At 39.3% G+C, this 19,615-nt stretch overlaps 1 protein-coding gene across 30 annotated transcripts in view; it reads right to left on the bottom strand.

The window, feature by feature from the left end:
* LOC120573639 (adhesion G protein-coupled receptor L3-like) overlaps positions 1 to 19,615 on the bottom strand; it is a 224,866-nt gene continuing 205,251 nt past the window's right edge. For 9 of the 30 annotated variants that reach the window (XM_039823490.1, XM_039823491.1, XM_039823489.1 and 6 more), the window contains 8 exons: positions 15,746 to 15,787; positions 13,945 to 13,971; positions 11,967 to 12,135; positions 11,680 to 11,805; positions 9,569 to 9,665; positions 5,545 to 5,670; positions 4,074 to 4,091; positions 1 to 2,728 (listed from right to left, as the gene is read on the bottom strand). In XM_039823490.1, the coding sequence (XP_039679424.1) occupies positions 1,779 to 2,728; positions 4,074 to 4,091; positions 5,545 to 5,670; positions 9,569 to 9,665; positions 11,680 to 11,805; positions 11,967 to 12,135; positions 13,945 to 13,971; positions 15,746 to 15,787 (1,555 nt within the window). In that variant the 3' untranslated portion in view covers positions 1 to 1,778. Of the gene's footprint in view, positions 2,729 to 4,039; positions 4,092 to 5,544; positions 5,671 to 9,568; positions 9,666 to 11,679; positions 11,806 to 11,966; positions 12,136 to 13,944; positions 13,972 to 15,745; positions 15,788 to 19,615 lie in introns of all 30 variants that reach the window. The other 21 variants (XM_039823507.1, XM_039823516.1, XM_039823506.1 and 18 more) reach the window with 9 other exon arrangements.

Raw genomic sequence — 19,615 nt, 5'->3', positions numbered from 1 at the left:
TGATATTGAAATATTTATTACAGCTTATGAAATCACTGCTTCTATTGTAAAGCAGACCAGAGCATACACAGCACATCCACTGTTGCTGGGCCAAAATGTATTTGGCACTAAAATGGACAGAGGGCTAATGAGAGATATTAACTGATATATAAAAAAAAAGAAAAAAAGGCTTGATCGTTCCATCATTTGCAGGTCCTTCGCTGTTATCCATATAAAAGAGTTCCAAGGCCCAGACAAAACACCAGAACTTTTGTCATAGCTAAGTGATAAATCTTAATCAGTAATTTATTTGTTGGCAAACAAGTTTCACTGTTACAACAAATATTAGTTATGAGGTCATTCAACTTGGAAACCTTTACAAAAATGAATAAATAAGAAGCCATAATCATAGCCAATAATAAAAACTTATCTGTGCCACTAAACGTACTTCCATTCTCCAATGTATTACTGTTTATTTAAACAAATAAATAAATATTTTTTCTCCTTGAGGAAAAAAAACAAACAAAAACACTTCCAGGTTTTTCTCACTCCAAAAGCTTTTTCTTTAATAAGTAAAACAACCATCTTTCTTTTTTGTACAAGTGCCTAGTGCTCATCAATGTTCAATTTGTCCTCTTTCTGAGAAGCAAAAGCACTTTCGAAAGCCAATAGTGATGCAGAACGCACTATGCACCTTTCTGAGGGACACCTCATGATTAACTTGGACTTATTCTGACTCCTTGACGATCTGTGAAGCAGAGCTCTGCTATCCACACAGTAAAAAAAAAAAAAGGAATAGAAATCAAACTGTAACAGAAAATAGACCTGAAAGCAAAGATGAATATGCAGCACAAAAATGCGTGTTTTTGTTGATATCTTTTGTGTTATTTGCTTCTATTTAGATCATCATTTCTTGGAAAGTGATAAAAGAGGAAAACCGAAAAACAGACCGGTACCAGAAACGGAGAAAGGCCAGCACAACTGAACAAAATTGCTCCTAACCACTACATTTACAGAGACAAAGGGTTTGTTCGGAACAGAAAAAGCATACTATTGTGTGCAATGCTAGTTATCTGTACAATTACATAGAAATATCTCATAATTCTCTTTATTAGTTTTTTTTTCTCCCTCTTTTAACAACTGTTATTACAGTAAAATGAAAGAAAAAAAGAACAGCTATGCTTGAAAGCATACGATACATAATTCCTTCATGGAAATTGTTCAAAATGTGTTTGTGTTGGTTTTTTTTTTTTGTCTTTTTTTTCATTGAAGGGTCACTTCAGCAAACAAAATGTGCTGCAACGCACCAAAGAGGAAGAAAATCTTTCAAAAAGTCAATATAGATACAGAAGTATAATAAAATAGTCCTTTTTTTTTTTTTTTAAATTTCCCATTTATTCTGGTAAAGTCTGTAGTTTAGACTTGTATAGTTTGGGACTATGCAGTTCATTTTCAGACTACATCTCTGAGACCTAAAAATCCGTGTGAGTGATTGTCTCTTTTCACACTGAGACAAAACACGCCAAACCACACAGGGTTGGAGGGTGGGGGGAACACAACATCAACAGATTCCCGCAATGTTTAACCAAATATAGTCACACATGAGCCCCCATACCTAGCAATCATTATCCTGTTTGTGGTCAGCAACAGCGAGAGTGCAGCCATTTGCTCTGCCTCAGTCTTCGGGACACAGAATAAAAAGAAGGGCTACCACTGCCAACGACTGATGGAACAAGGGGACACGGGGAAGAGGACTACGGTAATAGGAGGGACACTGGAGGAGCGGGAGGATGTTGGGCCTATAGGCTAGTGACTAGGTGCGAGGGCTCCGGCGGGGCCTCTTCTGGAGATAGATCCTCTTTGTTTGGGGGCACGATGAATCCGTCGCTGCTGCCCCGCCCTAGCTGGTAGTAGGAGTGCAGCTGATGGAGGTGGTTACGTGAACCCAAGTTGGGCATGCTCTTGTAGTAAACGTCGTCCGAGATGTCCTCTGGGCTCTTGGCGTCCCCCCCGTCCTTGGAGCCGTCGGCAGATTCTGCAGAGACGTCGGGCAGGCCCGGCAGCATGGGCATACTGGTATAGAGGGAGTCTCTCTGGTGGTTGTGCCTGGGGGACGAGCCCTCGTCATCGGTGTGCTCGTTGGTAAGTAAGGGAAAGAAACTTTCGCTGTTCTCCTGGGGGATCCTCCTTCGAGACGAGGAGGACGTGGTGGCGGACGAGAAGGGGTGGTGGGGCAGTGGAAGGGGCGGCGGTGCTGACTGGTGGAGGTGATTGTTAAGGTTGTCCAACGCCTGCAGTGACGGGGGTGGTCTTTGAGGCAACAGCGGGGCATTAGACTCCTCGCGGATTAACTCCAGGCCCAGGCCTTCGTCGTGGTGCGGACCAAAGGTGGAGTGCTCATCCAGGCTCAGCGCCACATTCATGCCTATCCCCACTCCCAGGCCCATCCCGTAGCCACCGTCCTTGCCACCGTTGCTAACATTATTGACCAGCTTATTCATAAGGTTCCGGTTCTGCTCGGTTGAGCGCTCATGGGAATTGTTGAGGTAGGAGGGGATATAATTGGAGGTAAGCTCTTTCAGGATCTTCTTTTCCAGGGTGGTCTCCTTGTGGTTATAACCCCGATCAATGATCTGGACGCAGTCACTCATGTACTCAGCGCTGGCGATGCTGTAGCTGTTGCCATGGTTACCATTCAGTGGTAGAGTATCCATGACACTTGTATCCCGGGCATTGTTCAGGATTCCCTCTGGAATGACAAACATGGGTTGGGTTGGGGGGTAGAGTGGGCGAATGAGAAGGGTGAAATCTGATGGGATGTAATTGCCACAGCTAAATGTCAGCCATTTTTACAAACACAAATAACACCAATCAAAAACTGTGGCCCTTTCATTCTGAAATATGCCCTGGCCCTCAAGCACTCTCAGCACCTAATGTCACCGACAATTCTATAGTGACCTTTGTGGACATCAAGACTCTAGAGCATTTGGATTAGGTAAAACATATAGCATTAAACATTAAAAGCCTGTATACTGCAAATATGAACATTATACACACTTACCTTGTTACAAAAATAAGACCAAATTTCACTTCTCATTAAATTGTATAGATTATTCTATGGCAGTGATGAAAACACTGATATATGTGACATGCAACAACACAAAGCTCAAGCACAGCACAAAAACAAAAAGGTTATGCACTAAATTCAAGCAAAGAAAAAGACAAAAAATTATAGCCATGCATTTAACACTTAAAGTCAACACAAACCAGCTGTAAATTTGGAGCCCAGCCATATTGTCCCATATGAGCATTGCAATGTTGTAATACTGGAAGAAATGATTTAGTCTTGTCTGCTTTGTCCATGTGCACAGAACTAGCCCTCTCTCTAGACATGAAGTAGTTAAAACATTTCAGAATCAACCCACACTGGAGGAAAGGATACTTTCTGTTCTCTCTGTAGCGTGAACATCTAACACATTTTATCAGTTTGACCAAGTCTATGCAGCATGAAAGCAACATGTTTGGCCATAATTCAATCTACATCAGACAAGGCTGTCCAGCTTGTTAAAAGTGTCAAGCCTACACATTTGACCTCTTGAAAATTTGACAAAATTCACCAGTCCTTCACAAAGTAAATTAGCTTGATCAAAGTACAGTACAAATTCAAATTAAAAAGTGTATAAACAAAGGCACAAATGTTAAATATTCACAGGAGAATACAGATCAATTTGTATTGATGTGTCTTGTGAAAAGTTGAGTTGAGTCTAAATGTTGACTGTAATTCCATTAGCTTATTTAGAGTGTGATACCAAATGGGCCAATGGATATTTGCCTTCTAAGAAGCAGCAAATGCCTCACATCTTTTTTACATCAACTAGTGCAAACTACAGTAAGCAGTGGAATTCAGGATGAGATCTAAACTGTTTTTTACAGGTCTATTTGAACTGGGGAAGGCCTTTGTCATAAAAGAATGCTATTACTTCCAAAGGGAATGACATTTTGTTTTCATTACCCCTTTGTCAGAATCGAGTGAAAAGAAAGTAAAGCCAAAGTCAATTACATTTGATAAGCAATGTTTAGTTTGACTCCCATACTTGTCTCTCTGTAGGGCTCTTTTAGGGACAGCATGAGGGGAAGGAAAGAAGAAAAGAAAACACAATAAGCATAACAGTGACAGGTAGAAGAGAAATGTGCACATACAGTATGCTGATGAAGCATCAAGAAAATGTTTTTGGAATGCAATCGTTTTATATCACCATGCAGATTTTGCGTACCCATAGAAAGAACCACAATCAAATCAAGTATTAACAAATATAAAGGGAAAGACGTTTTGCTGTAACCGTTTGCAGAATCCTTGGGGTAAAACATGGCAATGGTACTTGAGCCTCAAATGCACCAGTAAATCTTTTGTTGCATTAGCATTTTCATCCTTCTAGATATTTCTTTTACATCTATGGCAATGTAAGTGAATTATAGCCCTCTGTCAGAGCTCCGATGCAGTACTTGTATTGCATACATAAATTATCCCCTGATCAAAGCTCTCTGTGAGTTTTTATCTCATTTTTACACGAGTTTCTCAGTTTTACAGACTCACAAAGTTACAGCGATCTCATATTGACTGCCCAGAGTTTGAATAAAATAATAAGAGCTCTGCCTGGGAAAAAAAAGCATTTCAGTAGTCAGACTAATCCCAGACTAAAGTGGATTTCTTGTTGGCTGATCGCGAGGGTTTCTAATACTTAGAGCCAATATTTGTATTGATGTTATAGTCAAAGAACAATATGTTTAAGTTACTTCACAATTAAAGGTTTCAAGTTAAAGGGCAATTTAGTCATTGAAGGAGGCGGAAAACTGAACTATTTATGTCTTAAAATTAGGAGATGATATTCATGGAAACACTAACATACTAAAATGAATGGCAATCCTCATGTTTGCTCTTAAGACTATTCTTTTCTATGCAATAGAAATGAATTGCATTTTAAATTTAAATATTAGATTCAGTTACATTTATCGCGAACAACAATGTTTGACAATACAACAGAAGATAAAAAGAAAGAAATGCTAAGACTAAAAACAGAGAGACAGTGGACATGGCACACAAGCTGTACTGACAACAGAGCACATTTAAAATAAATGACTGGGGATGTATCCGGCTCCCTACGGGCACCCATTCTTATCATTTTTACAATGGCTATGTCGGCCAAAGAGCCATGCGTGAGTGTAACTTGTGTAACCGAATTGTAGGCCCTGACCAGAAGCCAGGACACACCCCAATGAAAACCCCCAAAGCAGAACAAACCTGTAGGATTTCTTTCTTTAGTTTGTTCAATGCTAACACACAACATTTAGAGCAGTGTTTTTTTTTAATCAAAGCCCTGTAAAAACCCTCAAGGGTGAGCACTGGCATTTTAGCTTAGTGCAAGTCCATTACTTTTAACTCTCCAATCATAAAGTTGCTTTCTGTTCCTTGGCAGGTACAAAGCCACCTCACAGTTTCCCCGGGACCAGACGTGAAAAAACACTGCCCTAGCCACAATGTTAAAGAATGAAAAGAAGCTAGCACACCTTGTGTGTTGTACATGCCCAGAGGGTTGTTATAGACTGCCGATTCCCCAAGCAATGTATTATAAGGATTGTTAGTGCCATGAGGACGTAGGAGTGCATTAGGTATTAGATGGTTAGCCATAGCCCCTGGAGCAGCCAGAAAGAGACAGAGTGAAGCAGAAAAAAAAACAGAAGAGAATAAGAGCGGAGAGACAGAAAAAAGGTAGGTGGGTAGATAAATTGAGATATAGATAGAGAGAAAGAGAGAGAACATACATATCAGTTGGGCAGATGCAGCTGAGCTATGACAGCCATTAACATCCAAATGATCACATGATCATTAATGTGAGGGGTTTTGCTACATGAAAGTGGCAGAGCTGAACCGACATGGCTAATGGGGCCGATGGAAAGTGTGGTAATTGTATTGTTAATGCCGGCCATTAGTGTTAAGCCTGTTTTTGTGCTCCACAATCAGGCAGCATACTCGTGTTAACAAACATAAATTACAAAAGCACCGACATGGCCAACACAACACATGTACTGTTACATTTCTAGACTCTAACAGGACAAAATACAATAATCACTCAGGACACTGTTTGGTCTTTGAGGCTGAAGTAATAAATAAAAAAAGAAAGTGCTCCAAATTCATTTAATTGACTGTTCGCTCAACACCTTCCCTTAACAGAGATTGCAATGGTAACTAAGAACGGCATGCCTGTCGAGCTTCAGATTTCTCCACATGCGCTGTGCATGGGGCTACTCTTCATTTATCCTGATACAGTACATTTGTTTTTTGGTGTCTTTTTTCAACCTTTCAAAGACCAAGAACACAGGAGCAAAAATCATTGCAGAGAAAGAATTAAAGTTATTTTTTTGCTTTGCTCTGACGTGTGATGCAATCGTTAACATACTGTATCTTAGCTAGCTACATTAGTAACCCAGTGTTATTTAGGAGAACAATATTGACTAACTACATTAGTATACGGGGTTACAGTACAGTTTACTTAAAGAAAAAAAAAGAAAAAAGCTCATTCTCGAGCATCAAGACTGTGTAGTATTTTCCCTGTGTGGATTGCAGGAAGCAGGTCCTGGATGCTATCAGAGTTTAGGCTAATGTTAATGGTTCTTTATTCAATTGCTAACTCCACAGATAGCGTTACATGAAGTTGAGGTTCAAGTGCAAACATACCGCTTAAAATATGAAAATGTACGTAAGCACAGCATGTTAGAAGAAAAATATGAAGGAAAATATGTCAGATATGACATTTTTCCTATTCTTTTCAACCAACTCATGAAGCTAAGCTTAGTTGAGCTAGCTAGCTAGAGTGGTAAATCTGTCACCATTATCTTAACTGCATATATGCTGTAACAGTACATTATTGTTATTGTTTGTGGTATTGCCAATCTTATGAACTTAAAAGGGATCATTTTCTTCAAAGAGCAAAATTCAAATTTTTTTTCTAATTTTCTGCTGAAATAGCCTCTGCATAAGTGCTCCCTTAGGTCAAGATGGTCATTAGTTTGCTCCAACCTCGTCTCCTTCGCACAAACAGAACAGAGGCTCATTTTCTTTTTATGCAATGCTTGCCCTCAGGTACTTGCTGCCAGGATCTTGCCCAGACGACTCATCAGTTTCCCAACAACATAGTACCACACCAAAGCAACGGTCAGTCTGAGCCCGGTGATTAGCAGCAGGTTTGAGGGCTGCAATCTTAAACATGAATGGTGCAGAATCCCTGATGTTTTTTTTCCCCTTTTTCTTGTTGATCAAAATAATTTATCTTCAAGTGTTTGAATACATTATGCGGAATATCAATTACGCTGAAGACATTCACATTCATTTCCTGTTTACAAGATTTCTTTTCCCGACCCACTGCATGATATGGTGCTATTGTTTTTAAAGCAGCAAATTCAAGATTTATGAGGGCAATGTGCCAGAGCGGGTAAACATCTTTTAACTGAGGTACGAATACACAGCAATTAGATCCTCTGGCAGAGTGTACTGTTCTTTTCTAATGCTCTGAATCTGTCAAACCAATGGAGAAAGATTTATTTATTTTTTTTATATTCTTATGACTCTCCCTTATCTTTTTTTAAAAAGTTGGTCTTTTTTAAGGGGTTTCTTATTGCAGAAATATTTTCTATTTTGGAAGAAAAATAATTGCTTATTTAGGCTCATCTTTCAGCATTGATCTAATTTTAGTTTAAGTTTAGTATTAACTAGGCATATTATGATCATCAAAATGTTTTGATAAAAAAACAGTAATTAGGTTTTTCTGTTGCTGCTTGCCCCAATTACAGTGTATTCCATAAACACCAGCCCCTTTTGAATTCTCCCAATGACAGATCCCTTATTGTGTCTGTGTTTGATAAATTGGACAATTTCTAAAACCGCACTGATTGTGTGGTGCAATAATCCCCAATGCTGGGATTAATTGAACATGCAACGCTATCAAGATGATTGCATGACTCTGCTCTCGAGAGGGGTGTCAGCTGCAAGCTCGCTCTCAGGTGCGAAGGAGAGAGAAGCCGGGGTGTGGAGATTCAAAATACAAATCAGCAAGAAATATTCGCTCCTCAACTCATAATTCCTTAATAACTACATGGGAACAGCCACACATCAATGCAATTCTATTTGCATCTGTTCCTTATCATACTTGTGATGGCGGAACACAATTCCAGTTGCACTCTTGAGCTCGTGAGTGTTGTCTCTATCAGATCCAGCCTGGTAAGAAGCCAGGCGTATAAATTTGCGTTAATAATTTCTAGTTCCGCCTTTTGCTCTAATGGAAGATCCTTGTACGCTTTTCTTCATCTCCCGACCCACAGGCCCACCTCCCGCCCCAATTCAGACTCTCCACAATGGATAAAGGCTGTGTCTGTTGATGGTGCTAAGCTGAGTGCCTAATTATTGAGATCTTGACACTTCCTCCCTGTGTCGAACATTAATCCATCATTGTAACTATGCATTAGTGTCGACGCAAGCAAGCACCCAGAGTGAATTTAGAGAGCAAGCAGTGTGGAACCCGATCCCTCCATCAGGAGATGCGGTGAGTGGGCAGAGTGTTAGCGATGGATGCCAGCCAGGGCGGTATTTGCCACTATATGTTAGATGTAGTCTGGTATCTATTTATTTTTGTTTACCTGAGAGACTCCAAAGTTAACTCTATTCACTGTGCCGCTGTCAAATGCATTATGGTAAAATACTTTTTATTAATGTTTTTCTGAAAGGGAATATACCACTGAATTGATTTTAGGTTGTTTTGCAGCACTTTTCCTGAGATTGTGCCCAGTTTCACTTTCAAGGCTTTTGCAGTCAGAGTTGCATTGCTTGAAGGGAGGGAGAGGAATAAAATGAAGAGGTAACTTTATCACTTTCAAATCCCCCAAAACTAGAATTTTCATAAACAAGTTGATATGATGACATTTACTTAATTGCGTATTGTTTTTTTTATTTAGATTAAATGAAATCAAATTTTTTTTGTAGACTCTTTAAGACTCTATATTTTTTAATTACTAGAATGTAGAAAATATTTGTTTATGCTTCAAAATAAATACATTATAAACAATTTTCTTCAGCAGAATGACACCCAAGAAGGATTTGACCCTTTCAATCTCTGCCTTGTATTCACAATCACGTTCTCTTCTATCCAGGCTAAACTGTTGACAAAAGCAGTTCTGGTGCATTTCATTTCTCATATTTAAGAACGTGCTTCATTATTTGGTGATAATTAACAGTTGAGTAGAAGATGTGTATTTTACTTGTATTTCTAATCATTTGGAGTATCTGAGTCAAACAATTGTGAAACAACTGATTTACCTTGACTCAAGGTTTGTGGTTGAAAGCTTTGCTTGTCAAAGAAAAGGGTTTTGATACTTTGATACAAAAGTCTTTGCTTCCCATTAAATGGAAAGCCCCTAACTAAAAATCAAGAAATTAGTGAAGTTTCTGTGAAAAACTATCTTGTATTAGTCATAAAGTCTAAGGCGAAGGCCAATGTATTGAGAAGTAATTTAAGTTCATATTTGCTGCGGGACCAAGTACCTCTGTTGAGTGATGCAGAGCTGTTGATGTCGCCGGTCATAAAAGAGGACTCTGACTGTTTTCTGACTGTGTCATTCCACATTCGACGGATGCGGCTCTGCAAAGAAAAACAGCATGTCAAAACCCATTCGAATATTCACTCTGAACACTGTCAGTAATTCAGCTAAAAAGTCAAAGTCTGCACATGGAGGATGACTTAAAGAGCATCATTGTATAGAAGTTCTATCTCAAGCATACAATCACCTTTTTAACACACACACACACACACACACACACACACACACACACACACACACACACACACACACACACACACACACACACACACACACACACACACACACACACACACACATATATATAAACCATGAAACATGTCAGCTGTGGGGATAAGAAACCTCCAATAAAGATGCACACTAGTACTGGGATAGGTGAAGTCAATGATAAAGTCATCAGTCAAGCTCTTCGAAATCAGTGTCTCGGATTTCAAAGGCTCAATCCAAGAGGGTTCATGCTGGTTAATTATGATACAGTCCCATGGGCTGTTGCACAAGCTAAGGGTCTGGGTATCCAACCACAGAGCTGACTACTGTGCCAGAGGGGCTTGGCAAATGATTTCAGATGAATACATAACACATTTGGTGATGGTGAAAAGAAAAGAAAATAATGTGTAAAATATTTTGGTAATAAAATGCTTAATTCCAGTTTATTACAACCAAGTTCCTATTTTTGTGGTTTTGGTCAACATTCCTATCATTAATAACAACATTGCACTGAACTATCATCTTTACCCTGCCAACAGAGCAATGTGGTGTGAACCACATGCAAAATCTTACATAATAGCACGGTCCAGGCTAAAAAATTAGGGGACAGGTTTAATTATAAAGTCATGCAACGAAGCATGCATGTTTTTCTGTGATTGCACCTTAAGACAGGTTTCAGCTTTATTTAGTCATTGCCATCATCATTAACTAAATTTGGAGCGTGTCACAAAAAGTGTCACAGCACCTCAGTTAATCTCTCTCTGAAATTCTCCATTTACTGTAAGAATGGCATTCAGACCATGAACATGGCTGTATGCATAAAAGCTTAATCATGGTATCATATATGCTGTGGGGGAAAAAATGCCCAAGTAGAGGGTGTTATGACCAATACTGCACTCTCAGATATGCCGGTTTAGGCACTTCTGTGTCAACCCCAGGTGACGCTCATCGAACAGGAACATACGCTGATAGAGACGATCTTATTAACATATTGTTTGGCATGTTGTCCGCAGCACTGGATACACAGATGGGTTTAAAATGACAATTTTTGGACAGATAAAAACTTGAACCATTCATAGCCAGTGGGTTCGAACGTACTTTGCTGATTACACATTCATTTAGAAGCCTCAGAGTAAGCAATAACCTAGCACGTCTTTCTGAGTGTTTCCATTCCTGTCTGGCATGAGGTTCGAGCCATCTTGTCAAAGCACTGTGTATAATTAAACACTTTGATCTGTGTGCAGAATGCAGCTTGTATCGTGGGTTGCCACTGCATGCTTGACTCTAAGGACTATTTATAACTGAACACTGGAAGGAAATCACAATCTTTACAATATGGATATGATGTTCAATTACAGTGTATCATGGCAATTCATCCTATACTTTATGTCAATGTGGGAGGAATCCATTAACTATTCTGTTTACAAGGAGACAGAAGTCACATATTTTGGCAGAGAAATTCAAATCGGCATTCGTGAGCAACACAACTCAAGCCAATACTAATACACAAATGTGCAGCCTGCTCCAGTGAAAATAAATTGCAGACTGACTTCATGTACTTAGAAAATGTTTAGCTCAACAAGCACTACATTTTCCTGCTATCACTTTCAAACAAGGACATATGCTCTACTTTGTTGCAATCTATCATGCGTACCTACACAGTCACCTTTAAAATATTTTCTCATTAGTTTTGTAAGGAGGTGCACATCTGTGTAATGTCACAGATTATTATTTAGGAATAAGTCACCCTTGCTTCTAGCTACGCAGACCGACTACTTAAAGATAAAAGTGCAGCAAATCAAGAATGTAAAGAAAGAGAAGAAAGGGGAGACTGAGAAGTCGTGCCACCTGTGACCCTGTTGAGTAACGTCCCGGAGCACGAGAGGCGGTGCCTTTTCCTGAGCCGATGGAGCTGTCCACACTTTTGCCACTGCAGCAGTGAGTACGCAGGCATTTTCCATACTCCTTACGCACCTGTAGGAAATAAAAGCACAGGTACAGCTAACAATTAGACCAATTCCAAAGGTAACGATCTCATACTTGGCACATTTGATGATGCTTTTCTGGCCTATTTGCCAAAGCATAAATTTAATGATATTTGCAGTCAACTGATGTCCCATTCCCACAGCACATACCTTCTTCTGCAGCACACAGTGAAAGATGAAAATGAACATTCCCTGCAGGGAGTTGAAGATGGTGAACAGGTAGGCCATGACCACCGTGCTCTCGTTGACATACATCAGGCCAAAGGCCCAGGTCAGGCCCAGCAGACATAGCAAGGCAATGGCCCCAATCACCCATGATCTGAAATACAAACAAACAGCCATGTTACAAACCATTTGACAAAGTTTGTGTGGTCGAAGTGCTTTCAAACTAGTTTTGAATTTATGAGAAGCAGGGTAAATTGTACCAATACAATGTTTTTTGAGAATAAATGGAGGTTAAAAGCCATAACTGAAGTAGGAGCTACCACTGAATTAAAATAACAACATTCAAACAATGAGCAGTTCAAGGTATCATTTAATTCACAGTTATCAAGGTTTTCCTATGAGAGGGAGAAAAGGCACAACAATGAAGAGGGGAAAGAAATTGATGAGAAATGACAATGGATTTAATCTTCATTTTCTGTTTCCGTCCTTGTCTTTGCTACCTGTTCCTTTTCTTTATTTGCACTCTTTCCAGCGATGCCATTGACTATTTGAAAAGCCATAGATTACCATAAAACTGCAGATTCATATATACAAAAATTTGCGGTCTGTATAAATGGTAGGGTAACAAATATGGCATTTGCATTAGAAGACTATTTACATGAGTACATTGTATGTTGAATTCTATTACCCGAGGGGTGGGATAAGTGTCTTGTAAACTCTTACTCAAACTGAAAGGTTGGACTGAGATAAATACCCTTGAAAACATAGAGTCCATTAAGAATGAAGGGCTCTACCGTCATGCGGGCACACTACGCAGAGAAGTGGCACATTTTCTTCCCCTGCACCCTTTTGGTATTTTGGTGACTCCCTGTGCGGCGCAGTAGACGAGGCGGAGTGAAGATTAATATCTGATTCTTGCCAGCATCTGTCATCGACAACAGTCTGCATGTATGAAGTTCTTCCCTGAGTTGATTAAATCGTTTCACAGCCATTTGAAGGAGGCAATTTTGTTTTCCCTCTGCAGCCTATAATTTGAGTGGCACACATTGTCAAAGCACAGTATTTCCTAAACAATACCTCAAACTTCTCTGCCGTTGTGTACCTGAGTGGTTGGTTAAATCTCGGTATTCTAGCTACTAGGTTTATGCAATCCGAGTTAGCAGAGATGTTGAGGGGTGGAGGCATTCTTAGGATGTCAGCCTACAGCTGCTATGAACAACACGATGTGGTAGATCAGAATCATGGCTGGTCATTTAACTGTTATGGTTACATTTCACAGCAGGGAGAAAACTCATGCACGCTGTCTTACCACTAATTTATTTCATGCAACATTTCAGTCTTAACCTGGTTAAGTGTTTTCTAAGGAGTGCACCTTTTTTGTTATTTGTGGATGTTATTTATAACTGCAAATGTGGTTATTCTAAGGCTTATTAACTAGAAATTGTGCATCAAAATAGTGACTGACAGGCACTCAACAAGTCCAGAAATATGAACTTATTCTGCTATAAATCAGATTAATAATGGTTTATTCATTACGTTTAGCTAACTGCTTCAACCATTTATCTATACATTTCAGGTATTTCAATAATGTATCCATTGCTTATAGCTAACTATGTCATTCATATTTCCAAATTGGATGCAGATAGGGCAAAAAGGACTGACAACTGACAAATCTGAGTGTCCTATCTACATTACAGTACTAATATCTCTATAGAATGCACTTTGAAGACACAGGTGCCATTTAGAACTAATCTTGCTTGTCACATCTGTGGGCCATGTATATCTAAGACAGGAGTGCTGTGTGCACACTAATGCCGCCTTCAACATGACTGAGTACTCCACAATAAATCATGTTAATGATTCAGAGAGGCACCTAGATGGATTTGAGTGCAGATTTGTTCATTTGGAGGAGCAAATGAAAGATGGCATTATGGGAAAAAGGGCCCTTCTAATTTTGTCTTACTTGATCTTAGGTTCATAATCCTGATAGCTGAGCGAAATGACAAGAACAAAACAACAAGAGAAAACAGGCAGAAATAAATCAAGTCACATAACAAAGAGATGGAGGGGTGTAATCCAAAATGTGTGGCCATACATACAGTGTACAAATTTATACATTAAGAAGGAAACAATACATCAACAAGGAAGATGGCTTGTTTTGGCTGTGGAGATTAAAGCTCCATTCACAGAATCCGCATCCAAACATCAAGGCCAGACATTGATACATTTTGGGAAGGGATTTGTTCGTGATGTACCTGCGATAACCATAATTATCTGGTTCACTGAAGTATCTAGCTATACCCTCATAAACGCTGGCAGACCTTCACATTTAAGCTGTTATAAATGGGCCAGGTGTGCGGCAAAATAAATGATTTATGAATTCACCAGGGCAACCATTAAACATAATTTTCCCAGGGCTGTCTTAATGACCTGGCGGGAGAGGTACTTCATCAAGGCGACTGCCCCCGGAATGGACACAGAAACACAAGCAGTGGGCACAAAGAGAACTAAATATTGTCCTCTAACTAGTGGCAGTTTTGTTCGACGAGCGGTTTATGATAGAGACACAAGAGGTCATAAAAAAATGCATCTGAGAGGACAGGATATGAAGAGGCTACGACTCATATTGCACACGGCTTATCTTCTTCTGGAGTTATCAGATAAAAAAAAGGGGATGAATTTGAGAGCTGCATGGTAGGAGCCTTGAGGCAAAACTTCAGAGACTGCATAATAGTCACTGAAAAGCAGAACAGCTCACTTACAAATGAAAAGGGTGCATTTCATTTGAGTTTTATCCTGTCCTGAGTGTTGCATGCCTGAATGCTACAAATACAATAACAGATACCAAACTTCCAGTTCATATTTCTGGCATCATTAAGCTCAAAATTGTTTACGTTTAGTGTAGATTTGGCAAGGCAAATCAGGTCATTTAGGAACACAATTTGTATTGATGAATGAATGAAAGCACTGAATATACCATCTAAGCAGGATACAGTAAGTACTTCAGCTCTAATGTGCTTGTCAGAAAGCCATTTTCATTTGAATGGTTGTGGCATATATAGATAGACTATCCATCTCTAAGAGGGCAGCAGCAGAGCACTTTGAGGCTTTCGAAGCACAAAAAAGACAGAGAAGCGTTATTGTGCTAATTGTTGAAAAGAAATGTCAAAAATGAGCAATGTTAAGCAGAGAAGTACTTCAGACTGTGGCATCAAATTACCACCAATTTCCATTAAAATGGCTTAATTTGCAGAGATGCCATTCATTGCAATGTTCCATATCATTTATATATGAGATTGCAATAGGTCAATTCAACCTGTTCTGGGAGGAAAAGAGGAAGTTCTGTGATCAACCTGACAGGATGTTAATTATTCAACCAAAGCTATGCTTCAAAAGTGTTTAAGACATCAATAGTTCAAAGTCTTAGATGTTGGCATAGACCATTTTTATCTTTGAAATTATCGTTAGAATAGTTCATTTAAGTTTTGAGTTCATTTTCTTATCTGCATGGCGAGGCAGCTACGCAAGTCAAAATTCAAATTTTATTTATTTTTTATATGTCCAGTCCATCATGTTCAAATATGACTCATTCAGAAGCAAGTTTGGTATTTAAAGTCACAATGGTGCAAAAGTCATGTTGTAATCCATGAATCACAGGGCAGTGGCAGCGGCTGTCTCCATTACGGGGTGAGGAGGGGAAAAAACACATCAAATACAACATCAATTCTATTCTACATCCTCTACTGAGAAATGTTGCATCTTACCAGTGCCATTCTACAATAACACATCCATCATAATAACGGTAGCTAAAATGAAGAGGAAAAGAAAAATGGAAGATGAAATACAGAAAGATGTTAAAGATAAACACAGCCTAAGATAAAAAAAGAGCAGGATGTGAGTGCTAATCAAAAGAAGAGAAGAAGGGAGGGAGAAAGAGATACACAGTGAAAAAGATGAAACATTCATATTAAAACAAGGCAGCATGATGAAATCTGAACATAAAACATAACATCAAACCATAAAGAGGAATCAAATGGCACAAAGATAAGAAAAAAACAAGACACGCCTCATTAAACTGAGCTAAATTGACTTAATTAACCCGTGGTATCATCATCATTAAACCAGTTCACCTTGATAACTCGAAGAAAAGGAAAGGAAGGCAATAATGGATCTGACTGACTCAGTTATAATAGTAAGAACTACAGTGAATGCTACACCAAATTGGACAAACATCTGGCTTTGATATTTTACCGTGTTAAAGGAACATGCCGACTTATAGCTTATTCACAGTAACCCCCAGAGTTAGACAAGTCGATACATACCCTTCTCATCTCCGTGTGTGTTGTAACTCTGTCTGATGCCCCCAGCGCTAGCTAAGCCTAGCACAGATCCTGGAGGTAACCGGTTCCAACTAGCCTACTGCTCCGAATAAGTGACAAAATAACGCCAAAATGTTCCTGTTTACATGTTGTGATTTGTATAGTCACAGGGTGTACAAATAACAAGGTCACATGAGACACAGCCATCTTCTAGCCGTATACAAACTGGGAACTATATTATATTATATGAGTGATTTGCTAGCAGCACCTGAAGCCCTGTGGTGAGGAGCAGAGAGTTCACCTGGAGTTCGCTCAGAGTTGGAGTAATAGAGTCAACAATTACTAGATAGTAAAAGCATAGTGACCTTGTTATTGAGTTACAACATGAACAAAGATAAGAAGGGTATGTATCGACTTGTCTAACTCTGGGGGTTACGGTGAATAAGCTAAAGTCCCAATAAGTCGCCGTGTTCCTTTAAGAGAAACAAGGATCAAATAAATGTTTTCCATGTTAAAAACCGAAACCTATTACTGCTTGCTTATGATGAAACAGAACTACCCTGGCTATGTTTGGCTTCTGAATCTGGGCAGTCGTGTGTTGAGGGTCTTCACTTAAAAACTGTGTCAGATGAATGAGGTTCATACCATTTTTTCAATGGTCATCTGAAACACTGTGGTGAGGAGGTCAGTTGTTTGGTATAGTGTGGGAGGCCAGTGTAATAAATCATAAGACACTGAGAACACTAGCAGTCAATATTTTTCTGCAGAAGTAAATGTGCAATGTATCTTGCAGTACCAAATAAGGGTAACATACAGAAAACAGGTGATCTAGAAAAGAAATACAGTAATTTAGATCAGTTGCTCAATGTACCTGCTGTTCTGGTCCAGTTGTGATCTGGAGCTGTATCATAGTGCTCTGCTAAGCAATATATTTCCAAACAGTATATAAGAAAGAGAGCTAGTCAAGGGGCTGCAGGTGGTCTGCCTTTTATTTCCGCCAGTGTTTGAACCACGTCTTGTGTGTAATGCATGAGTGAATGTTTGAGATTGGGGTTGTGTATTAGTTTGAACAACGTGCACATGCATCTGACACTCAATTGTGTTGGTTTCTAATACCAGATCTGCTGCTGATCAGAATCCACACTGTGAAAGGAGTCCTAACAGTGTTTTCATAGGATAGTAATGGCATAGGAAAAGCCATGTGTACCAAAAAGAAAAGAAAAAAAAAAGCACAGTCAAACACCAAAACACACTCAAAAGGGCTAAAGTTGATGGCTGTGTCAACACTCCCAGTTTCACAATTCTCTTGCTATAACCCAATTGCTTCTCTTTCGTTGCTGCTAAGTGCATATGGTTGATCTACATTTCTTTTGTTACACACCAAAATCAAATAGGACCAAAACACATACACAAAATACCAAGATGGCGACGACCAAAATGCAAACTCCTGGCTTCAAAATAGCAGTCCACAAACCCTTGGGTGACGTCACTGATGCTACGTCCATTATATACAGTCTATGGTTATAACTAGAGATGGTACTGAGTACCGATCCGATACCAGTGTGTCATATATTTTATTATGTTTTAACAACTGTATACTATCCCTGTATGGATGTGATATTATTTCTATCTTTGTTGTCTGTCTGGCTCAGGTTAAACTCTTTGTGAAACATGAACAAATACAAACAATGAATGCCATATAATTTTCTTTTATTATCCAGTTTGACAGACAGTTATAACGGAAAAAGAAAACGAATAAACTACTTTAACGTAGATTTTCTTTAGAGCTTTATTACGTGGTATCGGATCGGTGCATAAACTCCAGTACTTCCCAATACCAGCGTTTTAGGCAGTATCGGAACATCTCTAGTTATAACTAAGTATGTCTAAAAGTACGAAGAGCTGATACAATTGTCAACTTCAAAATATAGCAACTTGTGTGTTTCTCAGAAGTGACAAACGTAGCAAACGTCAAACTTCTTTAAATGCCGGCCCTTCTGCTACGTGTCATCTTAGGTGACAGTAATGTCAGTAGGGTCACACTTTGCCCCCGTTCAAAAGCAGCACTTTAAAACCATGGCTTGACTCAGGAACTTCCTGCAGTGAAGTTGAGATGGAAAAACACAGTACAGTCTGACACGGTGCAGCTTAAGAATGCTATATCATGCTCGCGGAAGATTGTTTTTTTTTTTTTATGTGTGTATCACTTTGCTGAGAGGAGCAGGGCAGACAGGGCCACTGTGCTGAGACACAACCAGTGATGTGATGCCACAAAACAACAGCCAGAGCGCCGGCCATAAAGTAGACTAATGTGTCCAGAGTGGCTTAAAAAAAGCGAGGCAGACAGCAAAAACAGAGCAGAGACCCTTATCCATCATAGCAAACAGGCGGCAAAACAACTTTACACCATCTGTAGAATGAGTCTGCCATGACATCAGGTAGCTCCAGCTTCCGTCAAAGACAATGACCAAAAATGCTGTGTCATTCTACAGGGTAAAGGGACCTTTAATTCAACTTTTAAAACTCTTTTTTTTTACATCGAGCCAGACTTCTGGATGAAACGTAACTCCTTGAGCAGTACACAAAATACATCTAAATTCAGAAAAAACTAGCAGCAATAAATAATTTGTAATAAATAAGATAAAACTTTCAAAAACCACTCATACAGTCCTTTAATTTTAAACAGACAGATTTTGCCTCTCTCATTATTCCATACTAAGGGTATATGCATTTTTACGACATATTGCACTTCCAGATGGCTTGCCTAAAGTAAAGTTATTTTATCTGAAACTTTAATAGAAACATTTTAATAGCTGAAAACTTACTTTTGCAAAACGGAATTAAATACGGTAAGTTTAAACTTTTACTAGCAAACCTGGAAACACAAAGAAAGTTTAAATCTGACTTTCATAACCATTATTGTCCCTAAGCTTTCATTTTATCTGAAAGCAGCCAGACATAGGCAGACAAGCAGACTCAAACACACACACACACACACACAATATGAATATTCATTGGCAGCATGTTGACACCAAGATAACACCAGGCCAGGTTTGTCAGATTGTCTCCTGGCCTTTTCCCGTGCAGACAACAATGTTCTTTAGATAATGATGGAGAGACGCAACAGAATACCTGTTTGATTTGAACCCTGCCTGACACAACCTTTCAGTATAATAGGAGGGGCTTACCTTGCGGACTCGGACCCCCAGACCCTTGGGTTGGGTGTTCACAACCTTATGTGCTTTTAATAAGGTTTCAAAATATCAAAGGGGGAGGCGAGAAAAACGTAATTGCTCGGGAACACCTGCTTGAATA

Source organism: Perca fluviatilis, chromosome 14 (assembly GCF_010015445.1).
Source record: "Perca fluviatilis chromosome 14, GENO_Pfluv_1.0, whole genome shotgun sequence".
Lineage (NCBI taxonomy): Eukaryota > Metazoa > Chordata > Actinopteri > Perciformes > Percidae > Perca > Perca fluviatilis.
The sequence above is the reverse complement of the archived record's forward strand: the minus strand, read 5'-3'. Positions and strand labels throughout refer to the sequence as shown.